At 40.6% G+C, this 16,272-nt stretch overlaps 1 protein-coding gene across 3 annotated transcripts in view; it reads left to right on the top strand.

Moving 5' to 3' along the window:
* The first annotated feature begins 3,241 nt into the window (after positions 1 to 3,241).
* The window catches only part of ARHGAP15 (Rho GTPase activating protein 15), a 322,272-nt gene continuing 309,241 nt past the window's right edge, over positions 3,242 to 16,272 (top strand). The window contains exons 1-2 of one of the 3 annotated variants that reach the window (XM_088059241.1): positions 3,242 to 3,397; positions 3,839 to 3,899. In XM_088059241.1, the coding sequence (XP_087915367.1) occupies positions 3,876 to 3,899 (24 nt within the window). In that variant the 5' untranslated portion in view covers positions 3,242 to 3,397; positions 3,839 to 3,875. Of the gene's footprint in view, positions 3,491 to 3,838; positions 3,900 to 16,272 lie in introns of all 3 variants that reach the window. The other 2 variants (XM_005519597.3, XM_014249190.2) reach the window with 2 other exon arrangements.

The following is a 16,272-nucleotide window of genomic DNA, read 5'->3' as shown; positions in this document are numbered from 1 at the left end:
TTAGACCTCAAGTCACAGCACATATGTTCCTTCCACAGAGCCAACATTAAAGTGCTGGAGAATCTCTAAAGATCTATTTCCTACCACCTGTGACCATTTTGTTAAAATGCCTCTTTCACTTTGAAGACTGTGCTAAGTAAAATGGATTGTTTGGGGGGAAAAGTCAGCTCAGAGTAAAAGGTTTTGGAAGATGGCACCAGAATATTTATAATGCACGTTGTGCTTGAGATGGTTGTGTGAATTTAACCATTGCTGTATATTTACATTGACATTTACACTCAGGCTCCTGCATAATGAGCATTTATAGCCCAAGCAGGTGATATTAGAGGCCATGAGCTTTTGGAGCTGTTACATGACCACAAGCACAGCCTTCTTGACATATCAGAATGTGCTTCCAGAAACATTTTTGTTGGGATTAAATATTCAAGGCCCTTGTAGCAAAAAAAAATAAAAATAAGTGTCTGTTGAATGGACATCAGCATATTGAGCAAACGATTGCTATGAGCAAGTGTATGAATTACTGGTCATGCAGAAAAAAAATATTTTTTCTTCCTTTGAAATGTTCTAAAATTATGAAAAATAACATTCCTCTGGTGAAAGATGTTGGAAAAAAATCATTATGTTTTAACTGTCCAAGGCCAGGATGAATGGGGCTTGGACCAGTCTGGTTTAGTGGAAGGTGTCACTGCCCATGGCAAGGGGCTGGAACTGGATGATCTTTAAGGTCCCCTCCAAACCAAGCCATTCCATGGTTCCATGACCATGGCACTTTACCATTTTTACTAATGAAAAGTTATGGATACACAATTGTCCTTCCAGGCCTGTGCCTGTGTGAGTCAGGTTTGTATAGTCTGTTATGGCTTGATTTAACCACTGAGTTAGTTTTGCTACTGGGTGTCTGCTCTACAAGGCAGACACCAGGCTGCCAGCCAGTCATCACAACAGGGAGTAAAGGCTGAACTAGGCAAAAACAACTAAAAATCAAGTTTTCTTTCCCCGTCAGGAGACTTCTGGTCCAGAATAAGCCTCAGAATTGCTGTTTATGCACCATGATACCTCTTGAATTTATTATAACAGAGTTGGTAACATTTGCTGGGCATTCAGCGCCTTCAGTCAACAGTGATTTTTTAAAACTGCTTTTTTAGCTTTAATTCTCTGAGGTATGAGATGAGGCAATCTGGATGTTCACCAGCTTGGTGACACATCTCATAGGCAATGACGCCATCAGCCACTAAAACAGGGACAAGAAATCAGCGCCTCAGAAATGACGCTCCATCTTTAACTTGCACAGCAAACACAAGGGCCAACCTATTGCACAGCAATCTGCTCCAGGTAGTGTCTATGCAGCTTCTGTTTCCTGCTTAGTTTTATTCAGATTAAATGAGCCCTTAGAGTTTGTTAAACCGGCTTTTTTTTTTGCTTTTTTTTTTTTTTTTTTTTCACATCTAAAGTATTTTCAGCCTTTCAGAGATCACACAGGAAGCTTGTGCTGCATAAGTTTGAGCTGTATGCAAAGCTGCCATCCTTTTATAGAATTTTGTCACTGCTGACATACTGTCAAATGGATGTGAAGGAGCTCAGACGCAGTCTGCAGCTCGAGTGAAATGTTAGGTGTGCAGTGAAAGATGTTCTCATGAAAAATGTCATGTCCCCAGCAATCTAGGGTTTGGCCCAGGTAACATAGGCAAATTCTGCTGCAGCATTTTACAGGTTTTATGATGGCTTTTCATATTTTTGTGGTTAGGTTCTCTTGTCCACAATTCTCACAAATACTTTGTGACTGTAAAAATGTTTCCAATGATTTTATTTGAGGGAAATCTTGAGATTCGCGCAGCTACAATAGATTTTTCAATTAAAATTTATTTCATATGACAAAATTAGTTGGCTTTTAAAAGAGTTCAATATACTGTTTAAAATATACTTCTTTTAAAAGAGTTAGCAGTTAATTAGTGCTGCTGCAGGCCCTGAAGCACTAGAAAAGATTAGTTTACAGAAAATTACTGTATTGCTCTCTCAGCTCCTCAAACCTGGGAGAAACCCCTCATCACAACTCATAGACATCATTCACTTTTTTATTTCAAACGTCCAGCTTTAAAATACATCCCTGAAACTCAGGGCTTACAAAGGAATGATAGTTTAGAGCAGCTGTTGTGCTGTTCAGCTCCCTCTCCTGCTTGTCCCCGTGTGCTGCCTCTCAGCACACATAGGAAGCACTTGGAAACAAGGAGAATTTTGGTTCTGATTTTGTGTGGCCTTTGGCATAATTAAATCTTTGCCCATGAAATGGATTTTGTAGAAGCTGCTAAAAAATTATTATTATTAATAATAAAAGGGTCACTCTGTAGCCTAAGAGCTCTGCCATTCCTTCAGCAGGGCTGTGTCCCCCTGTTTTGTTGCTGGACTTTTGAGAGTTTCCTGAGTCCCTGAAGGTGTTGCTTTCCCACTGTTTCAGTAAGTGAAGGATGGACTAAATCTCCTCTACAGGAACTTTATTGCATCTTTTTTCTTGCTGCAATAGGAAATGACCTGCCTGCAAATCAGTCTTTTCCTTGCAGCCTTGTGAAATAGGTGGCAGTTTCCTTGTAGGCCTTCCCAAGCTCCAGTCCAGGCCTCACCAGCCCCACCCCTCGTTTCCTGTCTCCATTTGGATGGTTTTGCTCTCTCCATTATCTCAGTTTCCCTCTTTTACAGCCATGGGTTGTTCTGTGGGATCCAGGGCACCCAATGATTTTGTTGCTGGACCTCTCTACAGATGGGGCAGAGCTTCTTGAGGAGCTCCCCCTGCCAACAGAGCTCATTTTACCTCACTGTCGGGACAAAACCCTAAATATCAGGTCATATGGCGGGTGTTTGGTGTTTTTTTGGTGGAAGAAAAAAATCCCTTTTTCTGCCAAAGCGTTACCAGAGAGCTCTTCAGCCTGACCCACGCTGTGACCGTCCCCACAGCACCACAGCCCTGCCCTGCACGGGAACCCCCACTGCTCCAGTTTGTAATTTGACCTAGAAATACAGAAAAATATTGTTGTTGCTTTCTTAAAAAAATAAAAAAGAAAAGAAAAAGAAAGCCATGTGGCAGATGCTGATGAAGACATTTACGAAGAAGAGGCTTTTCCAGAGCCCCAAAGGCCCAGAGCTGTGGCTGAATCTGGTGGTTCTTTGGGTTCCCCCTGCCTGGGAGGGACCATTGCAGTGTGGGATGCTGCGGGAAGTGACGCAGGGCAGCAGCTGTGTGTGCCCTGCTTCTCCAAGGGCTGCTTCGTGGAGAAGTCTTTAAGGCAGAAAATCAAAGAAACAGAAGTGTTTGCCTGTCTAACTTCTACCAGGCAATAATTGTCCTTAGCAGCAAACTCTCTGATTGTCCAGAACTTGCTACCTGATTAATCTGAAGAGCAGTACAGTAAGTGTCCTGCTTACTAAAGCTATATTTCAAAATAGCAAAGCAGATTTGTTGCAAGCCGTTTATTTCAGTACTCAAAGGGTTTCATTGAAGGTAAGAAAAGGGAAGTCGTCTTAAGGCTTAGAATCATAATTCCTTTCAGCATTTCCTTTTAAACCTCATCTTTACCTTTTGCAAAAGCTAGCCCTCCTTGTTTGCTGCAATTTTCACAAAGAAGCTGCTTTCATGCTTTAAAATCTCTTTTTTTACTTCAGTCCAGAATTTTACACCAGCCTCTAGATGTAAGTCTCTGACTGGTGAGATGGCTCACTTCTGCTCTTTCAGGAAGTGGTTTTATTTTACTTTTTTCCCTGCTTTCTTTTGCTCTGTGTGAGCTGTGGGACTAACTCGAATGCTGTCTCTGGACATGTGACCTTGATCTTTTCCGTTCTTTTGAAATAGTTTAAACTGTTGCTCGTTGATGGCGGCTTGAGATGAGATGACAACGTCCCTGAGGCTGCAGGTAAGGAGCCTCTGACCCATCTCAGTGCAGCTTGGGAAACCTGTTGCTAAAAATTTTTAAAATAATCATGGCTATGAGCATTTTGTAGGCATTCAAATCACATGCACAATTGCTTTATTTCTGTAGGCCTTGGTGAATTTGGAAGCAATGAGAAAAGTATGGAGGATAGAGATGTGATATTTTAAATAAGTGCTTGGAATTTAACAAACCTGTTGTATTCCATGTGTCAGACCTTGTCTAGTACCCCAAACCACAATTCCCTCTCATACCCCAGCTGGAACCAACTAGTTCTCCCCGAAAATCAGTAGAAAAGTTTGTGGCACTGGCTGGGAAATGAGATTAGATACCTTTTCCTAGCATTTTCCCTTCCTGAGTGCAGTTTAGCACTGTTTGATTAACTGGCTCCTGGGCTGGTCACCATGAGAGATGTGATTTGCAGCTATGGATACTGCAAAAGTCAGTAGCTTTAGTTTGTTGTTCTTTATGTTTTTGTTAGCTAGTTGTTTTACTGTTTCTAGAGTCTGAACATGTTAGTAGAGGGATTTCTTGCCCTACTCAATGCCAAGAAGTTTGATACCACTCTATTATTTCTCAGTTATACTGGTAGGAAAAGAACATGGGGCATAAAGGACATTTCACATCCTGGTTTATCTGTGGATGTTTATCTGGCAGTCGATGGTGATCCTCATGGAGCTCCTCAGTGGAGATGTCATGGCTGTGTGTTTCCTGCATGGGCTGTTTAAACCCAGACTAATTCATCTTCTGCTTCAGAGCTGGCCAGAAAAGGATTGCATGTCCTGAGCCCCCACCTCAGTTTTCCCTCAGAAAATACACTTTTGCATTGCTGTTGGTGGGCAAAGAACTTTTTGGCCTGCACAGCTTTGCAAAGAAATTGTAATTCAGGAAGATGCTCAAATAACACAATAAAGCACTTTGATTATGGGCCACATAAAGGAGAGACAGAATTAGCAAGGCTTGTTTTATGCTGAAGATTTTTTATCCCAGTAACGTAGCTTGCTGCAAACTTTGTGACTTATGCTCCTGTTTGTAGTTGATTGCCTTCTCTAACAGGCAACTTGGGTTTCTTTTGGAAATATGGGTCAGAGTTGAAAGATATCACACGTGGCTTAGAGCACATTTTGGGATCATGCATGCTAATTGGAGACAGATTTTAGTATAGTGTTGTAAGATCACATTTCATATTTTCTGTACTTTTTGGAGGAAAAAAAAGCTGTCCTGCCTGCATACACAAATCAGCACAGACAGGGAAATTGTATAAAAAGAACATGTTCTCTTCCTGGGCTGTGTTTGTCGTGATTTTTATGTTTCTGCTGCAGAATCTTAGAGTAATTTAAAATGCATTTTCCAAAGAGCTGTGAGATTTGGTGAAGTAGTTTGAATTCTCAGAGTTTTATGTCTTTATTTTCTCCCTTTCTCTGCAACTCACCTCTTTGTGTCCAAAGCAAATTCATTTTAAAGAAGCATGTCTTGTTCAGTTTACCTCTCCATCCAATTACATCTGTGATGTACATTTGTTCAGTTTCTTTTCCAAATAGAGTGAACAGCAGAAGCACTCTGTATTTTAAAGCTCCTGCTATACATTGTTATTGAATTGAAAAAAAAAAAAAAAAAATAAAAAATTAAAAATTGTTTTTTTTTGACAGCATTTGTTGTAGAAACTTCTTTTTGCTTTGACACAAAGATATCCTGGTTTGGAAGAGTTGCTCCATCTTATTCCAGCCAAGCTTGAGTGCCTGTTAGTCCCTGTCAGCAGGGCTCTGTATCCTTGGGTATGTTCCTCCCTACCTGGAGTGAAACAGGAAACAGAAACTAAAATGGTGACAAAGGCATGTTTGAATTTTAACCCTGGTATTTGGGTAACAAAACTCTACAACCTCCAGCATGGTGCTGGAGCATTCCAGCAGCTCTGGTTTGGGTTTCTCTATCTGTGTCTGGTCCCAGAAATTATTATTTTCAGCAATGAGCTTCAGGACAAGGTTTAAAAAGCAGCATCCCATGCAGTGGGATGGATTTCCCTTGGTGATCTCCAGTGCTGCAGTGAGAATGGCTTTGGTGTGTTGCCCAAGGACTTCAGCTTGGGTTTCTGATATTAGGCTTTGAGCCATGACAACTGCTGCATTATGGCGTGTTTTACTGAATTACATCAAAGATAGTGGGTTATAGGCAGAGTTTTATGGGTTTTTTTTATGCTCACTATGTGTAATTTCAATACTTGCTTGTTTTTCTTGATTTTTTTTGTTAGATACCTCTGTGTTGTATAAGATCAATCACTGTGGGTTGTTAACCATTTAAGGAGCTGTTAAACCCCTCATGTGGCTAAAAACCATCTCTTGTTGTTGAAGAAGTCTGTCAGTACTTAAGTGTAACTTAACTTTTAACCTGAAATGTGGCTGTTGTACAGAATGTGTCCTATTAGTGCTGTTTGGGCTTATCTCTTTTAAAAACCAAATAAAGCATCACCTGAGCTCCAGCCAAGGTCTCTACATTCCACTTAGCTCCTAAGAGTTCCATATGAATGCATGAAATCTTTTTCTCAGAGATACAAAGGCAGAAAGTGGTGCTGATGGATGCTGTTATATGCAGATGGTTTTCCTGATTCCATTTTTTTGTAGTATTAGTCTTGAAGAAAGCAGATTGGAAACAATTTTGGCCCAGATTTTTTATGATAATTCAAGTGTCATTCAGAGCACCACAGCAGATTTTCCCACCTGGTTACACAACCTGCATAAAACTGTCCCTTTTCCATCCTGTGGTGGCTTCCAAACACTTTTGTCACCATCAAACTGGTGAGGGTCAGGGCAGACTGAATGCCTCGTTGCCTTCAGCTTTTGGGAACCTGGGCTGGGCGAGGAGGTTTTGGTGTTACCTGCTCTGAAACCTTCTCCTAAGGTGAGTCTGCTTCAACCAGTGGTCTCAGTGAATCTGAATTTCGCTCTCCTACCAGCCCCTGAAGGACAGAGATGGTTGATTCCTTGCTGTGCTGGATGTTAAGATCGTGCCTTCACGCACTCAGCATGCCTCTGTCAGTCTTGCCTGCTTTGAGAAATACTATAAAAAGGTTGTTTTGGAGACTCACTACAAAACAAGCACTGCTAGCTCCTCATTTACACTGGGACTTCCTCAACACAGAGCTATTTTTTACTTAAAGAGTGAGACTTCTTGTCACAGTCTTGCATCATCTTTGTCACAACTTGAAGCTCCCTGGGTTGCAAACTTCCAGGCTGGCTGAGACAAGAGCAGAAAGAAAGCACTTGGATTTTCATTAAGAATGTTAGGAAATAATGTTCAGGGCACAGATTTTTAGATGTTACAAACTGACAATGGGGCAAATCTAGCCCATGCAAGAGCTGTCAGTGGAAGCAGCCAGGCCATTCAGGAGAAGATTTTCAGGGCTTTATTGGTTCATATTAAAGTAATCTGGAATTGTTGACAGCTGACACTTGTAAAATAAATCCTGTTTGAAGAAACTAGGAACAAAAATTCATATATGCTTAAAAAAATTCACCTTTTTCTCTTAATTTGTCTCCATTTTTGCTCAGCTTACTTATGAGAAAGAAATGTTTTGAGAATTAAGTAGGAAAGGTGAAAGAGGTTTAAATAGGTACTCGTAAATTCCAAATTATCTGCTAAGCTACTCTGTGTATGTGCAAGTTGCATTAACTCAAGGAGTGCTCAGATATTTACTGAAGCATTTTTTTAATAAATTAACTGAGTTTGATGGTGCTATGGCTGGTGGTAGGTTGTTTAACATCTATGTAACTCTTCCTGTCATTTGAGATTTACAGATATTAAACCATTCACTTCCAGTTAAGCTGGGTATTGTGGGTTTCTACTGTGGTTTTCATGAATATTTCTTCCAAACCTTGTGCCTGATACACTAGGAAGGCACAGTCCTTGAACAGATGAACTTAAAGGGAGTTATGATTCCTTCTGCAAAGCCTCCATCAGTTTTCCTGATGGATGCAACCTGCATCCAAACCTGCAACCTGATAAGAGGGGAGGGGGAGATGAGGAGAAAGGAAAACAGAAACGTGGCTTAGAGCTGAAGAGACGTGTCAAATATGTGCTCCTTCTTTGTTTTGGATTTCTTTTCTGCCACACCCTGAGCAAAACCATTGCTGTATTTGGTGCTGAATCAGATACCACCTACTGAAAGCGCTCTTGGGCAGGACACAGCCCTTGGCACCTGAACTTGTTTATTTGCTACTCAGGATGTTACAAATTCTCTTCCTTTTGGGTGAGGAAGGAAATGACAGAGATACTTTGTGAAAGCAGTTGAAGCTCGGTGTTCTGTCTCTGAGAGGGTTCTGTCACCTCCATGGCTGGTGGGTCTGTCCCCAGCCTGTTGGGTGTCAGGAGCTCTCAGCTTTGGTGTCTCTGTGCAGCTGGGGCTGGAGCCAAACCCACACACACCCAATGGCCACACCACGGACACCCACGGCAAATACCAACAGAAGCCTCCCTGGGCTCTCTCAAAATTGCATTTCTAGCAAATAGTTTTGTTATGAATTAACTGATATTTTATACCTGGAGGGTGTCACATCAGACTTTCCATCTCAGAGCTCTGGCACATGCTGCCATTTGTGTGTCAGGCTGAGTAGTGCTGAGGTTTGATCCAGAGAGATTAATGTTTCCATTATCAGCAGTACATTGCATTCTTGGTTAATTCATTAGAAAAAAAAAAACAAACAAAGTATAGTAATGAGTAATCAAATTCTTGTGATGGTTTTTAGATTTAGGATTAACCCATTTAGCATTAATCCATCTGCTCTTTGAGTGCCAAAGAAAGCAGAAACAGCCCAAGCAAAAGCATGTCAGCTCCTCCTCCCTCATTAATCCTAAACCCTGGAAAAGGCAAGGAGTGCCCAAAGTTTTAGCAGAAGCTTAGAGGAATTGATGTCTTCAACCCATTCTTGAATTTCCTTTGGGCAGTCCAGCACTAGCTCCTGCTTGAGTAGGATGCAGTCACAGACACCTGAGTCATTCAGAATTGCTGCACAGAATTTGAAAACTTCCTTTCGAGCTTTTTCTTCTGAAGTTTGTAAAAAGTCTTTTGTAAAACCTATCTTAGAGTGGAGATATCTGAAAAGGGGGAATCTATTAAGATGTGGAGTGAAAATTGTATAGAATAAAAGAATGAAAGAAATTAAATGAAGATATTACTCATCAGAGTTGTACCCTGCACCAAGATTCAGGTATTTAGGGAACAATCTTGTTGCAGTCTAAGGACATTTTAACTCAGGTGCACAGGACTGCACAGGTTCATTTGAGCTGAGTGCAGCCATTTCATCCTAAAAGGGTTTTGAGAATGTTACCTCATAGAACCAGTGGGAAATGTAATAGTCATTAAGTATTTTTGCCCTGAACAGTGCTGGGGGCAGATGAATGGCTGTGATTGTTTCACTATGAGTGTTAGTGCTCACAGGCAGCTCTGGCTCTGCCACATTCTGTGTGCTGTTGGTGTTGATTTTAGCTTTGTGCAGCACATCTGTGGTGGGACACAGGTGGCTGTGGCCTCCTGGCCTGCAGAAAATGTGTACAAGATTTCCTGGAATCACCCTGAACCACCTTAGTGAGATAAAGTTTTCTGGTTCCTTGGTAAAGAATTTCATCTGCAGCAAAAAAATATAAATATAATTAACAGAGCCTATTGCTTCATCAAAGAAATCATGTCAGGGGAGTTGGAAACAGATGATCTTTAAGGTCCTTTGCAACCCAAACCATTATATGAGTGTATGAAATTAACTTTTTGACAGCACAGCACCCTTGGTATTTCCCCTGTGCAGACATCTTAGCTGCACAATGTGGTATCAGATGTTATCACAGAGAGCAAGGGCCTTTGTTTTCTCTCCTCTTTGCCCCGAGCAGCCTCGTGGGGCAGGCACTGCTGCTGCCTTGTGCTCTGTGGCAGCGGTGGCTGGAGAAGAAAGCAAACTGGAGGCCCCATGAAATGCAGAAGAGGGGCTTGCTCAAAGTAAACCGCAAAGAATTTCCCCTTCTGGTTCCTGCTACAGCTTAAAAGTTTTCTCCTAAAACTGTAGGTGCCATCTCTGCTGCATTTCACAGCAGCGTCTCTTGGAAGTGCAGCACCAGGAGCTCCGCAAGGGAAAGTGGAGATGGAGTGTGGGAACAGATTAAAAGTGTCTGGAGGATTTTTTCCTCCCTCAGATGGGAAGTGGGAGCAGTGAGAAGAAGCAGGGGAACAGCTGCAGGATCACAGCACAAAAACTGCTGCAGATATAGATGATGGGAGATGGAGAGAGGGTGGGAGGGACTGTTTCATGTACACAGCACGGGAAGTCAAACTTCATCCGGGGGAGTGGGAGGGAGGGCATCTCTCTGTCCAGATCAAGGACAGAAGCTCCTCTTCCTAGAGCTACTGAGGCAGGCAGGGTCAGCAAGAAAAAAATGTGTCACTGTAAGTTTCAAATAAAAAGAGAAATAAGTTCATTTTAAACTCATTTTATTCTTTAATTTATTTTTAAAGTCTGAAAAGATTTAAAGCCTTTGGTATTCAATAATCTCAGTATCTCAGTTTGACAGATGTCTTCTGTGGGATGATGGGTATATGGAACTGCAAAAAGGATTAAGACACAGCAAATGTGCATTGAAACTACTAAGCTGAGGAGCTCTGAGATACTCCAAGAGGTTAAAGCTACTGGTGCTACTTCACCAAAGGCTTTACAGAACTCAAGAAGGCATTTTTTCTGGTGAAGGGGATGGTGCTGCTGCAGGAACTGAGGGCTGGAAGGCAAAGTGAGGCAAGACCTGTTCAGTAGTTCATGATGTGTTCAGTAATTCATGACGTGTTCAACAGTGCCCAGCTGATTTAGAGGTAGGATGAGGTAAAACTTGTGTGTAGTTTTACTCAGTGATGGATGTGAAACGTTTGCTCCCAATGAATCATCCCATGGAGCTGTGGGGAGGGCACAAGCAGGCTGCCACACCCTGCCCAGGCAGGCCTTGTGACAGTCCCGTCCCTGGCAAGTAAAGCCCAAAACTTCTGGTGGCAAAGCTCTGAAATTTAGTATTTCCAGGAAGTTTGTTTCTTTGGCTATTTGCAGTGAGCTTTCAGGTGTTTAAAAAATATTTTTCTAATACATCAGTTTGTCTTGTGGTACAAACTCTTCTACTTCTCCAGAGAGTTTGGGCTGTTCCAAAATTACCATTGCCACATGTCTGGTTCAGGTAAGCATGGAAAGCTTGGATGAATATCCAAATCTCTGTGAGGAGAAGTTCTGCAAAATTGAGCTGGAAGTATTTCAAGCAGCCTTACTTTGAAATTTCTGTCACTTCTGCTTCTGCTTGTATCTGTAAATACTGCAAGAATAACCTTTCCCATAGTATCTCATCACTTCAGATCTGGCAACATTAAAAGTAACAACACTTTTCTGAACATTTAGGCTATAGGAACAGATTTCTTTCAAGCACCGGGGAAAATTTGTGATTCTTATGTGATCTTCCTAGAGAAAACATTGAATTTTTTTTCTTCTTTTTTTTTTTTTTTTTTTAAATTCTGAATTAGACAGCTTTAAACTAAAAAGTTGCTACTAAACAAGCACCAGGTGCAGGTGTGAAATGGGTTTAGACTGGTCAGTCTAGAGGTGTGTGAAAAGCCATGGCTCTACTCAGTACTTACCTGCAGTAAATAAACCTTAAGAAAAAAGGAAGGAGGTAGAAGGAAATTTTCTTTTCCTTCTGAGTAGGACAGGTCAGGAATAACCAAGCACTTATTAGGTCATATTTAGTGTTAAACCAATAAAATGAATGAATTATAAATTATAAAAACAAATTAATTATAAAGCATGAATTTCATGCTGCTGTAAATTACTTAATGCCATTGGTCTAATGTCCAGATTGTTCTAGTCCTGCTGCTCAGGGCCACAGGAAGCACTAGAAGTGCTGTGTACAGGATGATACTCACAGATGGTTTTTCAATTCTGTCTCTATATAATCAATATTCTCCATCAGAAGGATTGTAGTCTAGCTTGCACAGCACAGAAAATAGAGGCAGGTGTCGTGGATCAGAAGCAATCCAGAAAGAAATGAAAGGTGCTGCCAGCAGGAAGACCTAGAAGTAGCATTTTTTTCCCCCCAGGCATGTTCTTTTACATATTCAACTGAATTTCTACTATGGACAACTGTTCCCAGAACATATGCAGGCCAAACTGTACACAAAGGATACAGGATACTTTTGGCTTCGAGTTGCACTGGAAGCTGAGATATTGAATTGACATGGGAATGGTGAAAATAGACTCCATTATGCTATCCCATATGATATATTGGGACAGAAGAACTTTTGAAACAACTGCTACCTTTTCTGAGACCTTCCCATGTAAGATAATTAGGAAACTAAGCAATGCAAGAGGAGGCATGACCATATGAAGTCAAATTTCTTTTACCCTGTTATATGTGGTATTTTTTTGTTTTCAATAATATCCCAGTGGTATTTCCAAGCAGGTTTCATCTGTGCAGGGAGGACCTGCAGACAGCAGGTCATGGAGCATTACAGGATCAGAGTTGGTGGATCTGGAGTCATAAAATGTGGGTGTGAAGAGTTTGCCATTGTACCCACAAAACTTTGGAACAGTAACTCTCCCATTCTCCTCTCTAATTCTCAGAACATTTCCAAGCAGATAGGAAAGCATTTCCAGAGGGAGCAGGTCTCTGCCCTGTAGAGACCAAGCAGATTTTCCCTGATTTCCTGTCATCTTCCCTGCTCTTTTTAAGGGTTTATCTATGCATAAAAAGGAACAGACTCTGGGGTTGTCATCTTCTATGAAATTCCAGAATAACACAAAGGAGGACTTTAGAGCCTTTTTAAATCCTCATTCATAACCACTGTCAGTCCAGAAGAGGCACATAAATTTTCTCTCTTTATGTTTCTCTTCATCCAGTCCTGGAGACAAATCAAGCAAAAATTTATAAAGGTTAATTTTTCCACTGAATATACTTGGATAAGATATTTTGCTGCCATTTGCTAGAAAGTGGGACTTGATTTAAGCCTTTTGTTATTTTATTTTATCCTTATAATTTTTGTGGTTTTTTGGATATTAAGCTAGTACATGAGATTTCTGTTTTGAGAATTACATAGTTGCTAACCAAATGTTGTTGTAAAATATAACCCTCTCTTAATATAAGAGAATAGATCAAAGAGGTTGAAATTATCATCATATCAGGGATCAGGTTAAAATCTCACTGATAACAGGTTTTTCAGCCTAAAGTCTTGCTTAATGCTTTATTCTTGTATTGAGTTACTACCTAGAAGGTCTGATAAGGACCTTGAGAGGACAAGAGGAAATGGCTTCAAGTTGTGTCAGGGGAGGTTTATATTGGATTTTAGGGAAAATTCCTTCACTGAAAAGAAGCTTTGGAATGGGCTGCTTAGGAAAGTGGTGGAATGATAGTCTCCAGAAGTGTTCAAAAACATGTAGACATGATGCTTAGGGACATGGTTTAGTGATGGACCTGTCAACAGATGATGTTAAAGGTATTTTCCAAGCTCAATTATTCTCTGATTCTATAATTTGGGTCAAGCTGTGTTGAGAGATTTGCTTTTAGGTGCATCCTTCATAGAGAGACTGAATGATATACCTCAAAGCATAAAATTCTGTGAATAATGGTTTGGGCAGCTTATGCCCCACATGGTAACAGAGAAATTCTGGACAGTGAGATATAGCTCCAAACAAAGCATAAAAGATTATTTGCTCATCTCTTTGACCACAGCTGAGAGATGGGTAACTGTACAAATAAATTGGAGTGGGCCAGTTCTGCTTTTATTTGCAGAAAGTCCACAAGTACTGGACTAGAAAAGAGTAATTGCAAAGTAATTATTACAAAGTAATTACAGCTTTCATGATCTTTGTATGTTGCCTGTTCTGAGACACCACCAAAAGTCTAATTTGGCTGCAACAGGTTAAAAAATTAAAGCAGGGTGTGATAATTAATGCTGATGAACATGGTGTTTGTAGGACTTTGGGTGCATCAACTTAGAGATGAGATTGCAATTTTGGGTGATAAGGGAAACTGAGCTGCTGAGTTTAGGATATTTAACATTTTACAGCAGGTTGAACCCAACACTAAATTCTGGTTGGTTTATTGTATATGTGATATAAACGGACAAAAGTGGGGTAAAGAGCTGGGCAGTGGTGATGTTGTGTCATTCCTGACCTCTTGCTTTGATTAAAGGTAGGAGTGATGAAATTAATCCTGGTTCCTAGGTACCTGATATTTTTTTTTACAAATGAAAAGGCATAGGAAGGTCAGATATGCTTGGTATTTTCAGTCCAATGGATTTCTCTGTTTTCCAATAGTCAGATAAACTGGCTTCAGGATACTCCTGGGCACTGGCCCAGGACACTGTATCCCTCAGCAGCCTTTCCTGCTTGTGTCCCTGCCCTGGGCACAGGGGTGAGATGTGTCAGCTCTGAGAGCAGCGTGGTGGGGATGGCTGAAATAAAATAGACACAGCAAAGTGCAGATAGCAATAATTAAAAAAAAAGCCAACCATCTATGGAACAATTTAGTGGTTATCCTCTCTCTTTACAGGTAGGTTTTTTTTTTTTTCATTTGTGCACCTTTATTTTCCATCATTGTGTTTGTGTTTAAGCACTTGCTGTCCCGAGCAGTGCAGAGATATCCGTGCCACAGGCCAAGGGCAAAACCTAACAGCAGCAGTATTTACATAGGTGTGTTGATTTTGGTGATGAACACTTTCACAGACACAGTGACACATTCTCCTGAACAGCTCATCTCCTCAACTCCCCACGTGTCTGCCATTCTCTTGTTTGTGTTTTTGTTTTCAGTTGTTAACTGCAACTTCCATTTTTATGGTTTTGCAGGCTCACAGGTCTGGTGTGACGGTGGACCTGGTGCTGATTTTTATCCTTCTGTGATATTGCTGCATTGGGTTTTTTGGATGCTCTTCAAGTACTGTGTGTTCTTGAGCAAAATACTTAAATTAGTCAATGCAACAAGATGCACTTTAATTTTGCAGTGTTTGCACTCTGCTGTGTCGAGAACTTTCATGTTCATTATGCGTCTGACGTGACAGTGGTGCAAGTCATAAGCAGAAAATATGGTAGAAATGAAAAGCTTATTTAGAAATACTGAAAAATATATTATTTTGAAGTCAGAATCCTGAATAACAAATTTGGGAAGTTGTATTAATTAGGAGCTTTTTTTTCCTTTTCTGGGGAAAAATACATATTACAACAGTTTAATCATAGAAACCTAGAATGATGTGTGTTGGAAGGGATTTTAAAAACCATCTTGTTCCAAATCCCTGCCATGGGCAGGGACACCTTCCACTATCCCAGGTTGTTCCAAGCCTCATCCAACCTGGCCTTGGACACTTCCAGGGATCCAGGGGCAGCCACAGCTTCTCTGCTACGAGATGTTGATGAATTATCATTTGCATTCTGTCTTCTACTGTATGTAGCTGTAGGAAATGCAGGCATAGCTCAAGCCAAAGTCTGTAAATACTGCTATCTTCTTGTTTCTTGAAGAATTAATTCTCTGCTTTGTAGAAAATCTTCATTCTGACTTTACCAGTGTTGCACCAAAACTCAGGAAATAAAGTTTTTAGCTAATACCAATCAGTCCACTTGTTACAGAGTCACTTGTCGGACAAAGTACCATGTATAAAATGGATTAAAATACTGATAAATTCAATATGAAATTCATTCTAGGTCCATGACGTGCTGTAGGAGGGTAATACTTACAGACTGTCATTCTGAGACAGAGGCCACAGTTCAGCTATAAAAGATGTAATAATAGTAGGGATAGGAACAATGCAATATCTTCATTTTTTTCAAAAAGCTAAAAAGTGTATTTCTGCTTTTTTGACAGAAACTCTAAATAGCAACAGAAGTGTTTGCTTTTGTTTTGTTTCTTTTGTTACCTACTTTCTCTTCTCAAAGAGACAGAAAATAATTTTTCCCCACCAAACAAAAATAATTGACATATTTTCACTGTTATAAAACGTCATGATTCTGTGGAAACTCTATTTTTAAATGAAACATCACAGAAGATCTTCTGGTGAATAATTTTGGCAATTCCCAACACTTTGTGGGGAAGGAGGAGATCTGATCTTCCCCGTTTCCTGCACAATTCTCTGAACCTGGGCCAGATTCTTGGAAGTGGGACGGCTTTGCTGTGTCTATGGATTTGCGTCCGCAGTCACCTTTTTGTTTTTCACCTCTGCAACACTCATTATTTCCACACCACATGTTTGAAAGTCAGCTGTACATTTAGAAATTGGGGTTCTAGGCTCCTTAGGAACTGTCAAATGCCACTTGAATGTCTATCAGCCAGCTGTCCCCTGTAGCTGATGCCTGAGCTCTGGTTTAAC

The sequence above is a fragment of the Pseudopodoces humilis genome, chromosome 8 (assembly GCF_049639895.1).
Source record: "Pseudopodoces humilis isolate 2021_Gansu_Grassland_sample_001 chromosome 8, ASM4963989v1, whole genome shotgun sequence".
Taxonomy (NCBI): domain Eukaryota; kingdom Metazoa; phylum Chordata; class Aves; order Passeriformes; family Paridae; genus Pseudopodoces; species Pseudopodoces humilis.
Note: the sequence above shows the minus strand (reverse complement) of the source record. Positions and strands in the feature narration are given on the sequence as shown.